We start from the raw sequence: 22,714 nt of genomic DNA, 5'->3' as shown, positions 1-22,714 counted from the left end.
CAATTGGTGATGAATTCTGTTTGAATTTGGAATGGCAACATGTGGAGCTCAGGAGCGGTTTCAGGACTGGACTGTGGTCTGGAAATCCAGCCACTTGCTCAAACTCAGCAGGGCTACTTTTTTTTTTTTTTATCTTACCCACAGGATATAATCATTATTTCTTTTTCCTCTAACAATACATTTTATTTATTTATTTTTAACATCTTTATTGGAGTATAATTGCTTCACCATGTTGTGTTGGTTTCTGCTTTATAACAAAGTGAATCAACTATACGTATACATATATCCCCATATGTCCTCCCTCTTGTGTCTCCCTCCCACCCTCCCTATCCCACCCCTCTAGGTGGTCACAAAGCACCGAGCTGATCTCCCTGTGCTATGTGGCTGCTTCCCACTAGCTATCTATTTTACATTTGGTAGTGTATATATGTCCATGCCACTCTCTCACTGTCCCAGCTTATCCTTCCCCCTCCCCATGTCCTCAAGTCCTTTCTCTACGTCCAGCAGAGCTACTTTGATTGGTTGCTTATTTTGCTGCACAGCTAGGAGTGGCTCCCTCATGCACCACTGAGAACAAACCCATTGCATTTTTCCTTCTGGAAGAGCCGTTGTAAGTCATTTGCACTGTTGCATGGATGATGGGACTCCATCCTCTGTGAAGGGAGCTGGGACCAGTGATGGGGACCCCTCTCAGGCAGAGAGCTTTCATCTTTGGTGTCCCCACTTTGTGCACCCCCCACCCCCACCAAGTGCTCAAGGAGACGATGAATGAATCATAGCAGTAAAAGAACGTGAAAGAGCAAGGGTGGGTTTGAGAGCCAACTCTAGTACATCCCAGCTGTGTAGCCTTGAATGAGTATATAAACTCGTGGCATCTCAGTTACCCATCTTAAAATAGGAATATCAAGAGTATAGAAGAATTATTCATAAAGGTTACATTCCAGGAAAAATGCATCTATTTTCATTAAAAAATTTACGTGAGAGAGACCTTCAAGATGGTGGAGGAGTAAGACGCGGAGATCACCTTCCTCCCCACAAATACATCAGAAATACATCTACATGAGGAACAACTCCTAGAGAACACCTACTGAACGCTGGCAGAAGACCTCAGACCTCCCAAAAGGCAAGGAACTCCCCACGTACCTGGATAGGGCAAAAGAAACAAGAAAAAACAGAGACAAAAGAATAGGGACGGGACCTGCACCAGTGGGAGGGAGCTGTGAAGGAGGAAAGGTGTCCACACACTAGAAGCCCCTTCGCGGGCGGAGATTGCGGTTGGCAGAGGGGGAAGCTTCGGAGCCACGGAGGAGAGCGCAGCCACAGGTGTGCGGAGGGCAAAGCAGAGAGATTCCCGCACAGAGGATCGGTGCCGACCAGCACTCACCAGCCCGAGAGGCTTGTCTGCTTACCCGCCGGGGCAGGCAGGGGCTGGGAGCTGAGGCTCGGGCTTTGGTCGGAGTGCAGGGAGAGGACTGGGATTGGCGGCGTGAACATAGCCTGAAGGGGGCTAGTACGCCACGGCTATACGGGAGGGAGTCTGGGAAAAGGTCTGGACCTGCCTAAGAGGCAAGAGACCATTGTTTCGGGGTGCACGAGGAGAGGGAGTTCAGAGCACCACCTAAACGAGCTCCAGAGACCGGCGCGAGCCGCGACTATCAGCGCGGACCCCACAGACGGGCATGAGACGCTAAGGCCGCTGCTGCCGCCGCCAAGAAGCCTGTGTGCGAGCACAGGTCAGTATCCACACCTCCCCTCCCAGGAGCCTGTGCAGCCCGCCACTGCCAGTGTCCCGTGATCCAGGGACAACTTCCCCGAGGAGAACGCACAGCACACCTCAGGCTGGTGCAACATCATGCCGGCCTCTGCCGCCGCAGCTCCGCCCCACACGCCGTACCCCTCTCTCCCCGCAGCCTGAGTGAGCCAGAGCCCCCGAATCAGCTGCTCCTTTAACCCCGCCCTGTCTGAGTGAAGAACAGACTCCCTCAGGCAACCTACACGCAGAGGCAGGGCCAAATCCAAAGCTGAACCCCAGGAGCTGTGCAAACAAAGAAGAGAAAGGGAAATCTCTCCCAGCAGCCTCAGGAGCAGCGGATTAAATCACCACAATCAACTTGATGTACCTGCATCTGTGGAATACCTGAACAGACAAGGAATCATCCCAAAATTGAGGTGGTGGACTTTGGGAGCAAGGATATATATATATATATATATATATATATATATATACACACATATATATATATATTTTTACTTTTTCTCTTTTTGTGAGAATGTATGTGTATGCTTCTTTGTGTGATTTTGTCTGTATAGCTTTGCTTTTACCATTTGTCCTAGGGTTTGTCTGTCCGTTTTTATTTTTCTTTTTTGTTTTTGTTGAGTATGGTTTTTAGCGCTTGTTATCATTGGTGGATTTGTTTTTTGGTTTGCTCTCTTCTATCCTTTTTTCTTTTTAAATTTCTTTTTAATTTTTAATAATTATATTTTATTTTAATAACTTTATTTTATTTTATTTTTTTCTTTCTTTCTTTCTTTTTTTCTCCCTTTTCTTCTGAGCCATGAGGCTGACAGAGTCTTGGTGCTCCGGCCAGGTGTCAGGCCTGTGCCTCTGAGGTGGGAGAGCCGAATTCAGGACATTGGTCCACCAGAGACCTCCCGGCTACACATTATATCAAACAGCGAAAACTCTCCCAGAGATGTCTATCTCAACGATAAGACCCAGCTCCACTCAATGACCAGCAAGCTACAGTGGTGGACACCCTATGCCAAACAGCTAGCAAGACAGGAACACACGCCACCCATTAGCAGAGAGGCTGCCTAAATTAATAATGAGGTCACAGACACCCCAAAACACACCACCGGACGTGGTCCTGCCCACCAGAAGAACCTCACCCACCAGAACACAGGCATCAGTACCCTCCACCAAGAAGCCTACACAACCCACTGAACCAACCTCAGCCACTGGGGACAGACACCAAAAACAACGGGAACTATGAACCTGCACCTGTGAAAAGGAGACCCCAAACACAGTAAGTTAAGCAAAATGAGAAGACAGAGAAACACACAGCAGATGAAGGAGCAAGGTAAAAACCCACCAGACCAAACAAATGAAGAGGAAATAGGCAGACTACCTGAAAAAGAATTCAGAGTAATGATAGTAAAGATGATCCAAAATCTTGGAAATAGAATGGAGAAAATACAAGAAATGTTTAACAAGGACCTAGAAGAACTAAAGAGCAAACAAACAATGATGAACAGCACAATGAATGAAATTAAAAATTCTCTAGAAGGAATCAATAGCAGAATAACTGAGGCAGAAAAATGAATGTGACCTGGAAGATAAAATAGTAGAAATAACTACCACAGAGCAGAATAAAGTAAAAAGAATGAAAAGATTGAAAAGAATTGAGGACAGTCTCAGAGACCTCTGGGACAACAATAAATGCACCAAAATTCAAATTATAGGGGCCCCAGAAGAAGAAGAGAAAAAGAAAGCGATTGAGAAAACATTTGAAGAGATTATAGTTGAAAACTTCCCTAATATGGGAAAGGAAATAGTTAATCAAGTCCAAAAAGTGCAGAGAGCCCCATACCAGATAAATCCAAGGAGAAACACACCAAGACACATAGTAATCAAACTATCAAAAATTAAATGCAAAGAAAAAATATTAAAAGCAGCAAGGGAAAAACAACAAATAACATACAAGGGAATCCCCATAAGGTTAACAGCTGATCTTTCAGCAGAAACTCTGCAAGCCAGAAGGGAGTGGCAGGACATATTCAAAGTGATGAAACGGAAAAAGCTACAACAAAGATTATGCTACCCAGCAAAGATCTCATTCAGATTCTATGCAGAAATTAAAACCCTTACCGACAAGCTAAGAGAATTCAGCACCATCAAACCCGCTTTACAACAAATGCTAAAGAACTTCTCTAGGCAGGAAACACAAGAGAAGGAAAAAACCTACAATAACAAACCCAAAACAATTAAGAAAATGGTAATAGAAATATACATATCTATAATTACCTTAAATGTAAATGGATTAAATGCTCCCACCAAAAGACACAGACTGGCTGAATGGATACAAAAACAAGACCCATATATATACTGTCTACAAGAGACCCACTTCAGACCTAGGGACACATACAGACTGAAAGTGAGGGGATGGAAAAAGATATTCCGTGCAAATGGAAATCAAAAGAAAGCTGGAGTAGCAATTCTCATATCAGACAAAATAGACTTTAAAATAAACACTGTTACAAGAGACAAAGAAGGACACTACATAATGATCATGGGATCAATCCAGTAAGAAGATATAACAATTGTATATATTTATGCACCCAACACAGGAGCACCTCAATACATAAGGCAAATGCTAACGTACATAAAAGGGGAAATTGACAGTAACACAATCATAGGAGGGGACTTTAACATCCCACTTTCACCAGTGGACAAATCATCCAAAATGAAAATAAATAAGGAGACACAAGCTTTAAATGAAACATTAAACAAGATGGACTTAATTGATATTTATAGGACATTCCATCCAAAAACAACAGAATACACTTTCTTCTCAAGTGCTCATGGAACATTCTCCAGGATAGATCATATCTTGGGTCACAAATCAGCCTTGGTAAATTTAAGAAAACTGAAATCGTATCAAGTATCTTTTCCGACAACAACGCTATGAGACTACACATCAATTACAGGAAAAAATCTGTAAAAAATACAAACACATGGAGGCTACACAATACACTACTTAATAACCAAGAGGTCACTGAAGAAATCACACAGGAAATCAAAAAATACCTAGAAACAAACGATAATGAAAACACGACTACCCAAAACCTATGGGATGCAGCAAAAGCAGTTCTAAGACAGAAGTTTATAGCAATAGAATCCTCAAGAAACAAGAAACATCTCAAATAAACAACCTAACCTTACAGCTAAAGCAATTAGAGAAAGAAGAACAAAAAACCCCAAAAGTTAGGAGAAGGAAAGAAATAATAAAGATCAGATCAGAAATAAATGAAAAAGAAATGAAGGAAACAATAGCAATGATCAATAAAACTAAAAGCTGGTTCTTTGAGAAGATAAACAAAATTGATAAACCATTAGCCAGACTCATCCAGGAAAAAAGGTAGAAGACTCAAATCAATAAAATTAGAAATGAAAATGGAGAAGTAACAACTGACATTGCCGAAATACAAAGGATCGTGAGAGATTACTACAAGCAACTCTATGCCAATAAAATGGACAATCTGGAAGAAATGGACAAATTCTTAGAAAAGCACAGCCTTCTGAGACTGAACCAGGAAGAAATAGAAAATATAAACAGACCAATCACAAGCACTGACATTGAGACTGTGATTAAAAATCTTCCAACAAACAAAAGCCCAGGACCAGATGCCTTCACAGACGAATTTTATCGAACATTTAGAGAAGAGCTAACACCTATCCTTCTCAAACTCTTCCAAAATATAGCAGAGGGAGGAACACTCCCAAAATCATTCTATGAGGCCACCATCACCCTGATACCAAAATCAGACAAAGAGGTCACAGAGAAAGAAAACTACAGGCCAATATCACTGATGAGCATAGATGCAAAAATCCTCAACAAAATACTAGCAAACAGAATTCAACAGCACATTAAAAGGATCATACATTATGATCAAGTGGGGTTTATCCCAGGAATGCAGGGATTCTTCAATATACACAAATCAATCGACGTGATACACCATATTAACAAATTGAAGGAGAAAAACCATATTATCATCTCAATAGATGCAGAAAAAGCTTTTGACAAAATTCAACACCCATTTATAATAAAAACCCTCCAGAAAGTGGGCAGAGAGGGAACTTACCTCAACATAATAAAGGCCATATATGACAAACCCACAGCCAACATCATTCTCAATGGTGAAAAACTGAAACCATTTCCACTAAGATCAGGAAGAAGACAAGGTTGCCCACTCTCACCACTATTATTCAACATAGCTTTGGAAGTTTTACCCACAGCAATCAGGGAAGAAAAAGAAATAAAAGGAATCCAAATCGGAAAAGAAGAAGTAAAGCTGTCACTGTTTGCAGATGACATGATACTAGACATAGAGAATCCTAAAGATGCCACCAGAAAACTACTAGAGCTAATCAATGAATTTGGTAAAGTTGCAGGATACAAAATTAATGCACAGAAATCTCTGGCATTCCTATACACTAATGATGAAAAATCTGAAAGAGAAATTAAGGAAACACTCCCATTAACCATTGCAACACAAAGAATAAAATACCTAGGAATAAACCTACCTAAGAAGACAAAAGACCTGTATGCAGAAAACTATAAGACACTGATGAAAGAAATTAAAGATGATACAAACAGATGGGGACATATACCATGTTCTTGGATTGGAAGAATCAACATTGTCAAAATGACTGTACTACCCAAAGCAATCTACAGACTCAATGCACTCCCTATCAAACTACCAATGGTATTTTTCACAGAACTAGAACAAAAAAATTGCACAGTTTGTATGGAAACACAAAAGGTGTCAGTAGTACAACTGTCAAGTATTTTCTCTTCCTGGATTAGGAGCTGAGCCTTGTATGGCTCTCAGGGAAGTCTTAAGTGCACTAGAGTTTTATTCTATTTATCTACCATTTAATTATACCTCAATCTATTTTATAGGGAACAGGCTGTGTCAACATGAGGGTGGCAATCTGATGGATTGCTTAAATCTTAAACAAGGGAGGGGAAAGTCCTTTCCTCCTTAGTTTTCCCCAGGTTTCCAGATAAACAGGGCTAGCCCCAGATGACCTTTGTTAAGTGGGACAAAGAATTGCCTGTGTGCTGGGCTGCGGGCAGGGGGGTGGGTGGTGGGGTGGGTGGTGGTGAGTCCCAGTGGTGAGGATGTTGCCCATAGAAATGCGCATGCGCATTAGGAAGTGGTGAGTCCTGATCTGAGAGCATGACCCGTGGGAAGGGGCAGCTTTGGGATCCTCAGCTTGAGCTCCTGAGTTCATTGTGGGAACGCAGGCCCGGAGTTGGCCCGTCTCCTGGTTAATCAAGAGAAACCATCGATCTGGCTTTTCAGGTGAAATAGCTGGACTCTAAGTGTTTACTTAAATTTTTTACGAAACACAGTGTGTGGGCCAAGCAAAACACATATTCAGACGGTGTCCTCTTATTTGGTATCGATACATAGCAGGTCCTCAATTTGTGTTTGTCTATTCCACTGACAGAACTGAAATTCCACCATGAGAATGGGCCTTGATACCTCTGAAGACGCTCATCCACTGAGAAGCTCTGCTTTAAGCTGCTGTTGTTCAAAGATATTGACAAAGGGGAGACTTGGAGGAGCTTTAGGGACAGGGTCTGGGAGACACGGGACCACTGGCAGAAAGCAGAGGGTAGTCCTTGGCCAATTCATCACTGTGGTTAGAATAGCTATGATGACCTTCTGAGATAAGAACTGAACTGAAAATCCTTTTGGTTCCAGGAACTAGAAGTAGCCAATGAAAGGAGTAGCATGGATTAAAAATTTAAAAAATACCCAGTTGCCATTTATTTAACTAACATCTGGATGGTAACTGCCATGTGCCAGGCTGTGGTCCAATTACTTTAGTATATATAATCATTTAATCCTTCTAACGATCTTATGAGGCAGGTCCTAGTATCACCTCACTTTATAGATGAGGAAACTGAGGCACAGAGAGGTTAACTGGCCAAGGTCACACAGCTGGTAAGTAGCAGAGCGAGGATTTGAACCCAGGTGTCTTGGCTCAAGAATCCAGGCTCTCATCATTTCTCTCTCTACTGCATTTTGACAGGGAGAATTTTATCCAATAGTGAAAAATGATGATTTATGGTTTCGTAGACTATGTAGAAATAGCAAAAACTGGTTTATGTAATATTAATTTAAAAATTAGTTGTCAAATCATATGTGTGCTATAACTGTAATTGTTAAAGAACACTGTATAGGAAAAAGACTAGAAGAAAAAGTACGAAAGTTATGAAAGTTATGTTAGATTGGTGAGGTTATGGATGGTTTCTTCTTCTTTTGTTTAGCTTTTAGTTCTTAAAGTTTTATTACTTATATGATGTTTTACTAATGTCTAGAAATTGTTTACAGACTTGCAAATTCTTCCCCCTTCGTCTCTCTTTCTGAATGCAGCTTCCAAGGGACCAGCTTGTGTCCAAGAGCACATGCAGTCTGTCTTTACAGGGTGGGTGTGTTTCATTCAAGGGACCTAGCCCTGAAGAACTTCGGAAGTTGAATTATTCACATCTTGCCTAATTTAAGACTTGACCCAACAAATGATGGGATGTGTTTCTGTTCAACAGCTAATCCGGCGCCCCCATGTGGTAATAGCGTAAACCCACTTACAATTAGCCCACCAGCTCTGAAACTATACAATTCTTAATTCTTCTGAATTAAAGTGATTCATGTCTTCGTTTTTCACACAAATTGACTTTATTAATATTTTAGAATAAATCACTATTTCACATTCACTCTTATTTTGCAAAACTGGGACTCTAGTACTCGTTGCTTGCTCCAAGCTGATGGATTTCCAGGCCACTAGAGATAGAATGATCTCAAAGGGCATAGCTTAAAACCACCCCCAGCATTTTCCCCACCCTCTCTTGGGGTAGACATCCAACTCAATATGTTTTCTGGGACTTATTTTTGAGTCAGGAGCCCTAGTGCCATAGGACTCTCTCTCTCTGCATTTTTAAGGCATTAAGGCCAATGTCCTTTTTCTTTTTCTTTTTTTTTTAACATTTATTTATTTTGGCTGCACAGGGTCTTAGTTGCAGCACGCAGGATCTTTGTTGTGGCATGTGGGATCTATAGTTGCGGCATGCAGGCTTCTTAGCTGCAGCATGTGGACTCTTAGTTGTGGCATGCGTGTGGGATCTAGTTCCCTGACCAGGGATCAAACTCGGGCCCCCTACATTGGGAGCGCAGAGTCTTACCCACTGGACCACCAGGGAAGTCCCAAGGCCAACGCCCTCTTAAATGCCCATTTAGCCAACTCATGCTTTTTTTTGATCACCTACTATATGCTAAGCCCTGTGCTTTGGAAGCTTTGAATATTTTACACTCCAGATGTTTATATGCCAAGCCCTGCCTGGGTTCCAACCTACCTCTGCCACGTGCAGCTGAATGACTTAACCCTTCTGTGTTTCAGTTTCCTCCTCTGTAAAGCGATGATAGTAAAATGACTCATCTCCCAGGGTGATTGGAGTTAATATGTGTGAGGCTGGCATTAGGGGCTGGCATACTAGGTATGATACTTTTCAGAGGTTACTATTGGGTAACTTATGAAACACTTTGCCTTTTAACAAAGGCCCCCACCTTGTCTTTGGGTTTCTGGAGTGCACAAGGGCTACTCTATCTAGACAGGGAGCGGCTCCCCAGCCACATACTTTCCCAAGGCCCTCTTAACCCTGCACAGCCCTAAGAAAACCAGGGCTAGCATAGCCTGATCTCTAACAGGAGATCAGAAATGATATCTGGGTTAGAGCCACGCTACTGATAACAAGTCACATATGACAGGCGGGGCCTTGTGCAGAACATCCTCTGTCTTATTGACTTCCAAGGTCAGCCTAGGAGGGAGGTACTGGTATAACCCCACTTTCCAGATAAGGAAGTGGAGGATCCACATGACTATATGTAACATTTCCCAAGGCTCAGACATGGGAGAGGCAGAATCAAGCAGTCTGAGTCTTAACCAAGATGTTTAGCTGACTGTCAGTAGAGGCAAACTCCCCATCTACCAATATCATGAATGTAAAGGCCTGTCAGTCAAGAAGGATGTCATGTGCCTAGTATTATTTAAAAAAAATCTATTATAGCAATTACAGGGACTGTTAAGCACATCACAAATATCAACTGGTGTAGGCACCATTATCAAGCCTATTTTACAGATGAGGAAGCTGAGGCACAGAGAGGTTAAATAACCTGACCAGGGTTGCACAGGTAGGGATGCTGGGGCCAGGCTCAAAACCAGGCCTCTGTGCTACCTTTTCTCACTGGTAAGGACAAACAGATGGCCTCCCGTGAACTTTGGCTTTCTTAATTCACTGTCAAATAAAAAAAACAAATCCAGATTTTGTATGGAAAGACTTTATTCTACAGGATTACTATGGGGCCAGGGGCAGGACTGTTGCAGTGAAGGGAACACTTTGACCACAGGTCTGCAAGTATCTCAAGGGTTAGACAAAAAAGTTTTGCTTTCATGGGGAGGGTGAACAAGTCTGAAAAGAACCAGGTGAGGGGAATGGGGATAGGCCAGGAGTGATCAGACGGCAGAGGAGGGACCATCTTCTCTGAGGCCAGCCTGTTCTCAGGAGGGGCTATCTGCTGCCTCAGGCTGACAGTGGGCCAGGACCTGGGGGAAGGAAAGAATCTATACCAAAGTTTGGTTAACAAGCATTTTGTTCCAGTGACTCTCTGGGGACAAACAGTTTAGCTTGTCATTTATGAAGCAAAGGGTTGGAATTTGGAGGGCCTGGGTCTGGCCTTGTCATTGGTAAACAAGGAGGGCATCCCTGAATCCTCTCTAATTCACGTGGAGAAGGTGACTCCTTTGCAGGAAACTATTTCCCAGAACACAAAGAGTGGAAGTGGTTTTTTGTTTTTTTGTTTTTTTTGCGGTACGCGGGCCTCTCACTGCTGTGGCCCCTCCTGCCGTGGAGCACAGGCTCCAGACGCGCAGGCTCAGCGGCCATGGCTCACGAGCCCAGCTGCTCCGCGGCATGTGGGATCTTCGCGGACCGGGGCACGAACCCGCGCCCCCTGCATCAGTAGGCGGACTCTCAACCACTGCACCACCAGGGAAGCCCTGGAAGTGTTTTTTAACTTTTGCTGTTTTCCAGGACCACAGGGCTCGGTAAAGTTCAATATGTCATCTCTCATTTTGTGGCTAGCCTCTCCTGTAGGCCAGGCTCTTCCTAGGAACTTTCTGAAGAGAGTTAGATCCTGGATTCACGAAGCTGCCTAAGCTGGTCTAAGGCATTACCTTGGAAACTGTCTTTGGATCATTCTCTACTCAGAGAAAATGGGGTCAGGATCAAAGTGTCTCCTCCTTCTTTAACTTAGCATAATGTTTTCAAGATTCATCCTTGTTGTAGTGTGTATCAAAACTCCATTCCCTTCTATTGCTGAATAATATTCCATTGTATGGCTAGACCACGTTTTGTTTATCCACTCGGCCACTGATAGATGACCCTTTCTCACCTTCCTTGGTAGGCACCCTGGCTGAGTTTATTTGCTGCGTGGAGGTGAAGGTCACAGCCTGCATCTCTGCACCACAGGATGATTCTGCACAGAGGCAACATGCTGGCATCCTGATATGACACAAACCTTTCAGGGGAACTGGGAGCTTTAAAACCCATGGCCCCAGTATGCCCAGCCACACCACCCAGGAGGCAGAAGCACAGGGTGTGGTGCGTCGCAAATGGGAGGGGCCTTCTGTGAACACCTGCTCTCACCCAGCAGAGTGTGTTTCATCTGGCTCCAGGTTCACGCTTCACTCCAGTCTGGTTTTGAGTTAGTTATTTCCAGGTTAATTTCTATCCTTCCTTGCTGGGCCACAAGAGGCTCATTCAGAGGCTGGCTTCCCCAGACCTTCCTTCTCTGCTTTCACAGATAAAGGAGAAGGTGGTCCAGGATGACGAAGAGTCAGGCACTGGGATTCAGGTCCATCCCTTCTATCTCTGTGACCTTGGCCTCTCTCATTTTCACTTTCCCCATCTGTAAAGTGGGAATGATAATCTCTACTGGAGACATGGGGAGAATAATTTTACAAGACGGATTTGACCACCAGTGACATTTGGTGGTTTCCAGGGAGAGGCCACATGCATTGCAGCCACCACCTGGTGAACTCGCCACTGTCAAAGATCTGGCTTCAGATCTTTTTTTCTTTCCTCTAAAATACTTAGCTTTATTAGAGAAATGGTACTAAAAATAACAAAGATTCAAACAGCATTTGCTCTATTCTACTTACATATCATAAATAAGAAGCTTTGATGCAAGACACACACTCCTTCGCAATCTTTCCACGCAGACCCTGAAGCTGGATTTGTCCAGCGGCCGGTCCATTTCTACAGGGCAAACCTACATTTGCAGGGCTCGCAAAATTGTTATACGCATGTAGTATTATATTTTAAAACCAGAATTCTAATGTGCTAATTTACAGCACAGCAGAGATCTGTCACGTGGCCCAGACAGTTAGGTCTGCCTCAGTTGGTACGGTCTCCTCCTCTGACCAGGACCAGTCAGGAAACCATGCACACACAGGTAGATGTGGACATACAAGAAACAAAGTAAAGTGCAATCAACTATGGTAACCAGACGCCTTCATCTTGTGTTAGGAGGGGCAGGAGTGCCCACATCTTCTGTCTGAGGGGCAGAAGCGCCCGCACCTCTTCCTAAGGCTGCACTCTCTTGGGCAGTGTTTGCAGACACCACCTACAATGGCCTCTTGGTAATACCTTTTCCTATACTTACAGGGCCCATCTTCATTCTAATTGGCATGACCTTTAAAAGAAGAGAAATTACACAGGAAAAATCAGTACTCTCTTGCAGCAAAAATGGAAAACATTGTAAAACAAAGCTCTATCCATTCTGCCTCTCCTCCTAGAGGCAACTACTATTACCATCTTGGTGTCTCTCCTTCCAAATCTTTCCTTTTATATTTGCATGCATGGGTAGGTAGAGAATTAGTTTCTTCCACCCCTGTTTTGGGTCATAAATTGGATTCTTTATAATATGCTGTACTATAACATTTTATTTCACTTAACGAAGTATCTTGGAGCAGTATCTATTCCAGTTTATATAGTTCTACCCTATCTTTTAAAATCACTGTGTCATATTCCATCATGGGTACCATAATTTATGCAACCATTCTCCAATTCATGGATGTTAAGGTTAATTCCTTCTTTTGCTATTATATACAGTCCTGTAAAGAACATCCTTTGTCTCTGAATATATGTGAGTTTTTCCTCTAGGATAGATACTGAGACTTTTTGGGTCTCGGTATCTAAAATGGTCATAGATTTCACCCCTTCACATTTATCAGCAATATCTGTGAACGCCTGTTTCTCTGTCCTTTTGCCTTTTGATGGTGATTATCTTCTCTTTGGAGACAGTAACACTTCTGGTCAGATTCCAGGCAGGTCTTGTTAGCTTCGAAGTCAGACATCTTTTCTGATCACTGACATACTGAACCTTGAGTTGACTGTCAGCATGCTGATTTCCTGAATTTTCTGATTCTTAGGGGGATGCCTGACTGTAGCCCCCAACTGCTGACAAGACAGATTCTCTCAAGGTTTATAGGAAAGACTGCCTGACACAGCCGATGTGAAGATGATCTCTCGTCTTTAGAGCTGTAGAAACATATTAATTGTTACACGTTTATTCTGGTATGGCTCAAAGGGTGATTTTATGTCCACGTTGTCTTCATCTTCGGAATTTCAGGTCTCTACGTTTGTACTTGTGGGTGTGAAACAATTTCTCTAGGGTCCGTAATATCTTCCAGAGTGGGTTGGGTAAACTCCCATCTCAAATTCTGGTAGGCTTGACATGTATTTTACATATGATCTTATCCTCTGGTTTCACAAAGCAGTGCACTTAGGGATTTCTATCTGGTTTCTGTTGCAGGTGTCTTCCTAGGATTGATGTCTATTCAGTGGTTTGGGAGAAGGCCATGGCTAGGGAAAAAGTTCCGAAGAGGTGAGAAGGGCAGGTGGCTATGAGCCTTCATCTTTCATAATCCAGAAGGAGTTGGCCCCTGTGGGCAGCCTCTGCTATTGTCCTGGGTCCACTATGAAGCAGGACACGACACTTTGCTACATCTTTAAAATGAAGAAAACAACTGCAAAGTACTAGTTTGTAATGAATGTTTTACCGAAGATTTTATGCAGTGATGGAGGTTATTACATAAAATACTACATGCGGAGATTAATAAAAAAGCTTCCATTAGATGTCTTAGTTTTCCCTCCTACGTTCTTTGGCCACCAGCCACTCCTGGACCCCTCCCCCTCATCAGCATTTCTCCTCCCACTTATCCCCCACCTCAAATTCTACCTCACCTCCTTTCTTTTTCATACAGAGAACTTTGTCTCTTGTGGCTTCTCTGCCCATTTTCTCACTTAGCAAAATAAATAAATAAATAAAACTTCCTCAAGACCTACTCTCTCCAGAGAACATGGACCATCATAAATAGCATGCAGTGATTTTTTCCTTCAATGATTTTTCCTGCCATTGTGGTTTGAGCCCACTTTGTATTGCCTTGACCCCTTGCAGGTGGCGATTCTGGGATTGGCCATGCTTTGTCCAAGTATCTGGACGAGTTGGGCTTCACGGTATTTGCTGGAGTTCTGGATGAAAAGGGATCTGGAGCAGAGGAATTACGAAGAACCTGCTCCAAGCGTCTCTCCGTGCTCCAGCTGGACATTACCGACCCGCAACAGATAAAAGATGCCCACAGCAAAGTGAAGGAAAAGCTACAGAACAGAGGTACTGCCTTCAGCCACCCGCGCCCTCGAGTGCCCTCCACCCTCCTTGCAGACGCCCAACACTGGTTCCAGCCTCTCATTACCATTGTCCTCTAGTCTGTTCTGGCACCTGGAGACCCCTGTACTGAGCACCTGCCACACGCTGGCACCTTTTGCAGACATGAAGACATTAGGAATGAGTCAGGTGTGGTCCGTCCTCAGAACTTACAGAATTCTCCATCCCATTCCCTCCAGCATCTGCTTGGTCACTCTCCCATTAATTACTGCCCCTCCTCATTTCTTTCCTCTCACCGATCTTAACTTGTATTAGACTTAAGAAAATAGCTTCATAATCACTGCCTTCCCTTAGCCACTGCCTTTCTCTTCCTCTTCCTTTGCAGTCAAGCTCCTTGGAACCCTGCCACCCTGTTTCCACTTCTCACCATGCCTCCCTAAGTGGTCTGGCCAAGCGAATCAGTATTATCCTAAACACCAAGCTCTTAATTTCTCTGCTGTGTTTCAGTGTGTTGATTATCCTCCCCTGCTTGGGCTTTGGGGTCTCCAGCCCCCTCTTGCCCTCCTAGTTCTCTGCTCATTCTTTCTGCTTCTCCTGTATGAACCTCTTTCTCCGCCCCTCCCCCCATTCCCCTAAATGTGAATGTTACTGAGGGCTCCATCCCCAAACTTCCCACTCCATGTTTCCCGGGCTGTACTGTTCTCTCCTTATACCAGGAATTCTCACCTGGGAAGTGTTTTAAAATACCTGTGCTTGGGCCCAGGATGGGCTATGTAACTTGGGGGGGGGGGGCAGGGCAAAATGCAAATTATGTGGCGCTCCTTGTTTACAAAATGTTTAAGATGTTTAGATGGTGCCGGCAGGAAATTAACCAAACATGAGGCCTTTCTGAAACACAGGTCACACACCCGTGATACCCACGCAACCCGGGACCTTCCCCCAACGGATTAAATCAGTACCTACAGACAATAACTCAGCTAATACTTCCACAGTGAGGCCAGTACTGTTGCCCTCCTTTTGCTGAGAATGTCCACTGTAAAGAAGATCCCATTTGGGGGTCCCAGGCATCAATACATTTGAAAGCTCCCCAGGTGATGCTAATTTTCTGCCAGAGTTGAGAAACACTGCGATTTAATACGATAACTTCTGAATGTGTGTTACCAACTTAGCTCTCCTCTAAACGTCAGGACCTATAGGCATATAAAATTGGTTAGCAGACATCCCACCTCAATTTGTCACAAACTGACCTCATTATCTTTTTCTCTGCTGCCGGTCTGCAAATCAGTTTACCCTCCTGCATCCGACGACTCAGACACTGGCTCAAACGCCAGCACTGCCACCTAATCTGTCATTCAAGTCAGCAACCTGGGGGGGTCACTTAGACCTGCCGCTTACCCTCGATTTCTGCATCCTATTGGTCCGGAGTCCTGTCAATTCTACGTCCTAGATCTTTGTCATCCCACCCCTTCCTATCATCCCCAGGGAGCTGTGGCTTAACTGGGGCCCTCATCTCCCACCTGAGCTCCCACAATGGCCTCCTTGCAACAAGGCTTTCCTTCCCCATTGCTTTCCAAATGGAAAGTGGTCTTTACAATGTGCACATCTTATAGTGTCATCCATTTCCTGAAAACCTTTTTTTTTTTTTTTTTTTTTTTTTTTTTTTTTTTTTTTTTGCGGTACGCGGGCCTCTCACTGTTGTGGCCTCTCCCGTTGCGGAGCACAGGCTCCAGAAGCGCAGGCTCAGCGGCCACGGCCCATGGGCCCAGCCGCTCCGCGGCACGCAGGACTCCCCTGGACCGGGGCACAAACCCACGTCCCCCGCATCAGCAGGCGGACTCCCAACCACTGCGCCACCAGGGAAGCCCATCCTGAAAACCTTTTGATAATCAGAGCCTCCATGTCTTGCATTCCTCCCAGGAGCAAGGCCTATGCTTTGCCTCATTGAATGGTTCTGTGGTTCTCCATCCACCACCAAACACCTTAACAAGGATTCGAAGGCCCTTCAGGAAAATGGCCCTTGCCAAACCCTTAATCTGCAATACCTGCTGGTCCACTCAGTAAATTCTGGAATGGTTTCCAGAACAGAATGTACTAGTTTACATCTTTGCATGTCCAGCTTCCTCTTACCCAAATTCCCCTCTTGCCTCACTCCATTCCTCTAGACTCTTGCTTCTGTCCAGCTGCAGACTCTACTCTCAAAGGAGACCTAGCTCAAACGTCTCTTGCATGACCCTCCTCGTAATCCAGGTAACATCATTCACTTCCTGTTCTGGACCTTCACCTGATATCCGTTGCACACACTGGTCTTACCAATTATACAAATCTGTCCATCTCTCATTCCTCACCACAAGGTTCCTTGAGAACCAGAACCATGTCTCCAACAGGATCCTTTCAGACGCAAGTGACACAACCCAATTCAAAATTGCTAAAGCATAAAGCGAATGTATTTTGCTTATATAACTAAAAAGGCCCGTTGATTTCAGGCATGTCTGGATCCAGGCACTTAAGCAATGTCATCAGCACCCAGTCTCCGTTTCTTAGCTCTGCTTTCTCCTGTTTATGCCTTCACTTGGGGGTTTTCCGTGGAGGCCTCAAGCACTTCCTGCTTACATCCTCTTTACAGCTGACCTTCCCAGCAAAAAGAGAGTAATATTATCTGCTTCATTTGGTAGTTGAAGGAGTAGTTATTAGATACGGAGCACTTACAAGAGTCCCTGACATGAGGCAAGCAGTCAGTAAGAACTCCTATCTTCCATTCATTCAACATTAAGCACAGCCCCTGGCATATAGTAAGTGCTCAATATACACCTGAGAAATGAGATGTATATCACTCAAGATACAGAACTGTTCCATCACCACCAGGCTTTCTCATGCTACCTTTTTAGAGCCCTATTCTCATCCTTAACCTGTTCTCTATCTCTTTAACTTTGTCATTTAAAGAATATTCTATAGATCTGCCACCTGTTTTTGTGTAGCCTGTGAGCTCAGGATGGTTTTTACATTTTTAAATGGTTAAAAGAAATCAGAAGATTTTTCTGACGCATGAAAATTATGTGGAATACAAATGTCAATGTCCATAAGTTTTACTGGAACACAGCCACTCCCATTCATTTACAGATTGTCTGTAATGGCAGAGTTGAGTGAGTAGGACGTGCAGTGCTAAAATATTTACTATCCACCATTTTATAGAAAATGTTTGCTGGCCCCTGTTTTAGGGCATTCTCAAGCTGCCACCTGCATGTGGACTGGTCAAAGGTGTGCATCAGGCTGAGTGAATTAAAACCATCACTTGGAGGTGGGAGTAGAGGCATCCTCTCCTCCCATCACCATCCTTGTAATAGCTGTTGAGCTCTTACTACGTGCCAGGCATCATCTCACTTAATGCTCCCAATCATTATTGCATGTAAATGTCAGACCACCAACTCAGGTGTGCAAGAAATGTAATTTTATTTTCTATAAGTCAGTGCAGTTTCTATTTTGAGCCATCTTTCTGCCACGTGGCGAAAACTGTTTCAGTCATTTTGAGCTTTATCCCATTTCCCCAGGGCAGCATCTTAAATTCCTGGGGATGGGACATTTCATCTTCAATGGTCAGTGCCTCATGCTGGACTCTGCTGAGATGTCCAGTGCTCTGTCCAGTCCTCATGCAGGTTGGCTGCTACCTACCTCTTGGAAGCCATCAGAAAGGCACTGTTAGGGTTGGTGCCTCCTGCCATTTCTGGGCTTTTGCTAGCACTGAGGCTCGTTCTGCTCCTCTGCATAGCCCACTGGTTCTCGCACTTGGGTGTGCATCAGGATTACCTCGAGGGCACGTTATATCACAGTGCTGAGCTTCAACAACAATTTCTGATCATCAGTTTCTGATCCAGCTGGTCTGAGGTGGGGCGCCAGAATTTGCATTTCTAACAAGTTCCCAATTGATGCTGATGCTGCTGGTTTTGGACCACACCTTGAGAAACAGCTGGTCTAAACCATGCCGAGGCTCAGAGAACTCAGAGAATCTGCTTCAGGTCTATCTAGCTGAACATACCCCGGATGTTGCTCCTCTGTAAAGAGGACCCAGGGACTTCGCTGGTGGCGCAGTGGTTAAGAATCTGCCTGCCAATGCAGGGGACGCAGGTTCAAGCCCCAGTCCGGGAAGATCCCACATGCTGCGGAGCAACTAAGCCCGTGCGCCACAACTACTGAAGCCTGTGCACCTGGAGCCCGTGCTGCGCAACAAGAGAAGCCACCGCAATGAGAAGCCCGCGCACCGCAACGAAGAGTAGCCCCCACTTGCCGCAACTACAGAAAGCTCGTGCACAGCAATGAAGACCCAAAGCAGCCAAAAATATATAAATTAATTTTTTTGAAAAGCCCAGAAATTAGAAAATAAAGAGGACCCAGGTCACTCACTTCTGCTCCAGATCCCCCTCCTCCAAAACATCTGCAGTTTTTGTATTACCTGTCTGCTACCGTTTAGGGCGATGATTCCAAAGCTTGGTTGTACATTGGAATCACCTAGGTAGGGACAATCCAGACCCCCAGGCTCAGCGGCCATGGCTCACGGACCCAGCCGCTCCATGGCACGTGGGATCTTCCCGGACCGGGGCACAAACCTGTGTCCCCTGCATCGGCAGTCAGACTCTCAACCACTGCGCCACCAGGGAAGCCCCTTGGTAGGGACTTTTAAAAACTACTAATGCCAAGGTGCCCTTTCTTCACCACCCCACAATTTCTGATCTAATTGGCTCGGGTGTGGCCTGGGCATTGGGGTTTTAAAAAGCTCCCCAGGTGATTTTAATGTGAAGTCAAAGATGAAAAATCACTAGTTGTGGACAGTGGTTCTCCAAGTGTGGTCCAGGCCTGCAGCATCAGCATCACGTGGGAACTTGTTAGAGATGCAGATTCTCAGGCCCTACCCCAGACATCCCCAGTCAGATTCTCTGGAGGTGGGGCCTGGCGACCTGTGTGTGAACAAGCCCTCTGGGTGATCCTGGTCAGTCAAGGGGATCAGGCTGGCTGGGGAAGGGCCTAGAGCTCAGGGACTCTGCAATCTTTTTAGCTCTTGGCAATTCTGCTCTAGTTTTCCCGGACTAAGGAATCTTTTCTAGTCGAAGGAAAAGGGAAGACAGGATCTTATACCATTGCACTGCATATAAGATATATCGTCTTATATTTGCATGTCCGAAAGGTATCATTCTGTCTCCACACACTCCTTTGAGGGAGAAACATGAGGTAGACTTTGATTAAATCTCCTCCTTGCTGTGTCATCCCTCCACAGGTATAACAAATATCTAGCTGCCGGATGTAGGAAAGGGCTTTGAGGCAAAAGAATATTCCTGCAAAAAATCATTGCTTAATATTTCACAAGTAATCAAGGAGCCTACGGTTTGAGAGTTGAAGTGATCTGCCTAGATCCCAAATCTCAAAGGGGCCCTTTTGACTTCAGAGCTTGAAGGGTTAAAAATCTTCCCACTCTCCCATCTTGCCTGACCTCAGAGTTGTTCCCTTCTGTCCTCAGGACTGTGGGCTGTGGTCAACAATGCTGGGATCCTTGGCCTCCCAACTGACGGGGAGCTCATTCCCATGACCGAATACAAACGATGCATGGCCGTGAACTTCTTCGGGGCCGTGGAAGTCACAAAGGCATTTTTGCCCCTTCTTAGGAAATCCAAGGGGAGGCTGGTGAACATCAGCAGCATGGCAGGTGAGTTGACCTTTCCCCACAAGGTCATGGGTGCTGGTCATGCAAGATGTGACCCTCAGTGCTCCCTGGGGGCTGAACGAGAAAGCAGGGCACTCTCACGCAGGGCTGGGTGAAGAATAGTCAAATCGTGTGTTTACCGTTGATCTGAGTACAATAAAACCTTTCTTTCCTTTCAAATCCTTGCATGTACTGACTCTTACCTACCTTCTAACTCATCTATTCATCACTGGGGATTTACGGCTCTCACACATCTTCACAGTGTGACCACTAATGCACAAGCTTCCTAGATTTGGAAAGGAAATCCTGCATACACTTCACGTCATCGTGACAGGGAACCTGTTTTCAACCCTCCCTGAATGCTGCACACTCTGTTGTTTCCTGTGAGATGAACAGCAAATGTCTTCACTCTGTTGGCACTGTCAGAGCCCTGTGTCTCAGTTGGCTGCCTGCTAGGATTTTCCATAAGACAATTCCCATCATTCTGCAATCTCAAGGCAGTTGGGGCAGGGTGTGACATTTGATAACTCATCTCTCTCCATTTCAGAGAACAGATAGTCAACAAGTCAAGGGTTTAACGATCTCCCTTCCATAAAAAATGCCCATGCATGTGATGTCTGATTGTTTCTTCTAGAACAGATATTTCCAAACTGGGGTTCCTCAGAGCCTTACTCAGCTTTGAGTGGTGTCCATGGGGTTGTCTTTTGGGCCACTGCACGGGTGAGAGGGAAGCCAAGAGGGTGGGCTCTGGACTCCAGGATCCTGCCTTCCCATTGAGGAATACCACTCTTCACTGTTGGATCAGTTGGTTCTGAGTGATATATATTTTTTTTAAATAAAGGATCCAACTATTTGGTTGGTTGGTTTTGGTTTCTTCGTTGTTTTTTTTAAGGGAGTCATTTTTGTGTATTTTCTAGACAATCGTTGTCCCTCATATTTTCTTCCCTGGTTCTAACTTAGCAACTTCTTCTAACTTACTAGCTATGTGAGTGTGTCACTAGCGTTGCTGGTTGGCCTGAGGAAGGAAGGAAGGAAAGAAGGAAGGGAGGAAGGGAGGAAGGGAGGAAGGGAGGGAGGGAGGGAGGGAGGGAGGGATGGAGGGAGGGAAGGAGGAAGGAAGGAAAGGGAAGGGAAGGAAAAGAAGGAGGGAGGAGGAGAAAGGATGGAGAGAGAGACGTCTAAGATGGTTAAGAGCAATGAGTACTGTATTTCAAATTTTATGAGAACCGCAAAATATTTCCAATTATTTTGCTACCTTGCTAAAGCAAACAAATCCTGAGAAAATACATTTGCAATATTTCACCCTTAACTTTCTTCTGAACTTAGCCTTTACAGTTTTGACCTCTGTAGAAACCTCACTTTTCTCAGTTCCCTGGTACAATTTGGTACATCTGGAAAAGTCTCACATGCTCCCTTGCCTCACTCATTCAACAAATATTTACTGAAAAGACTTATCATTGCCTTCTCCTTGACACAGTGACAAGGAAGTTTTTTCTCTTCCTCTCTTGGTTCTCAACTTTGAGCATAAGATTCGTTCATAAGATTTTACTTATGTATCACTGATATGCACACTACCTGCCCAGTGTCTGGCGTGAAGTAGAAGCGCAATTAATAAATGAAAAAATGCAAGTGTGCAGATGAATGAATGGGCAAGTGACGAATTTACGCTACAGAGGATGCCCATTCATACACCTTCAACTTGACCTCTAAAACTTCTTCTAAGCCAAGACTTTGAATGGACTTGTCACATATTTCCACTGGAGGAAAATGTTTGAGCATTAAAATAAATCACACATCTCACTCCTATTCTCACCACTGGACATGCATAATCTTTTATACCCAGCCTTACTAGTTCCATTCCAGTATCTTACCATCGTCACCAAGTCAACACGTCTGAAGCTAAACTTTCTATCAGACCATTCAGAGCTTCCTCTCTTGACTTCTTTCTGTTCATCTCCTAGTCTTTTAGGTTTCAGAGCTTTGAGCCTTCTTGGATTTGTTTCTCCCTGTGCCTTTCTCTCCTTTCTCCCACCCAGTCAGTCACCAAGATGTATGGAGTCTTCCTTCATCACATCCAGCTTTGAATCCTTATGTTTCAAGGAAACTCTAGAAATAGGTTCATTTGCAGGACTCAGAAACCACCCAGGGAATTTTATAAAGTTGTTAAAACAATAGCATGAAAGCAGAACAGAAAGGAAGCGTATGTACTCGACAGGGCAGGTGTTTGTAAGAGGACAGGAGCCAAAGATCTTAAATCATGCTTATAGTTTCCCTCATTGATGAGGGGCAGAGGAGTTCAGCAGAATCCCTAGCATTTTGCTGATGAGTGTTTTGCAAAACAATGGAAAAGATTTTTGAGCAAGGGGATAAGAAGCTAGACTGTAACACAAGAATCAGAAAAGTCATGGCATGTGTAAAAGACACTATATAACCAACCACCAATCCACAAAATTCACATCCAATGTGATGCCAACTTGATGATGTGTCTCTTGGCAAAGCTAATGTAATAGTAAT

At 44.4% G+C, this 22,714-nt stretch overlaps 1 protein-coding gene across 1 annotated transcript in view; it reads left to right on the top strand.

Moving 5' to 3' along the window:
- The window catches only part of HSD17B2 (hydroxysteroid 17-beta dehydrogenase 2), a 61,674-nt gene that overhangs the window by 22,212 nt on the left and 16,748 nt on the right, over positions 1–22,714 (top strand). Inside the window, exons 2-3 of the mRNA XM_019940508.3 lie at positions 14,308–14,520; positions 20,018–20,203. Of these exons, the coding sequence (XP_019796067.2) occupies positions 14,308–14,520; positions 20,018–20,203 (399 nt within the window). The remainder of the gene's footprint in view (positions 1–14,307; positions 14,521–20,017; positions 20,204–22,714) is intronic.

The sequence above is a fragment of the Tursiops truncatus genome, chromosome 19, assembly GCF_011762595.2.
Source record: "Tursiops truncatus isolate mTurTru1 chromosome 19, mTurTru1.mat.Y, whole genome shotgun sequence".
In the NCBI taxonomy this organism is placed as follows: domain Eukaryota; kingdom Metazoa; phylum Chordata; class Mammalia; order Artiodactyla; family Delphinidae; genus Tursiops; species Tursiops truncatus.
The sequence above is the reverse complement of the archived record's forward strand: the minus strand, read 5'-3'. Positions and strand labels throughout refer to the sequence as shown.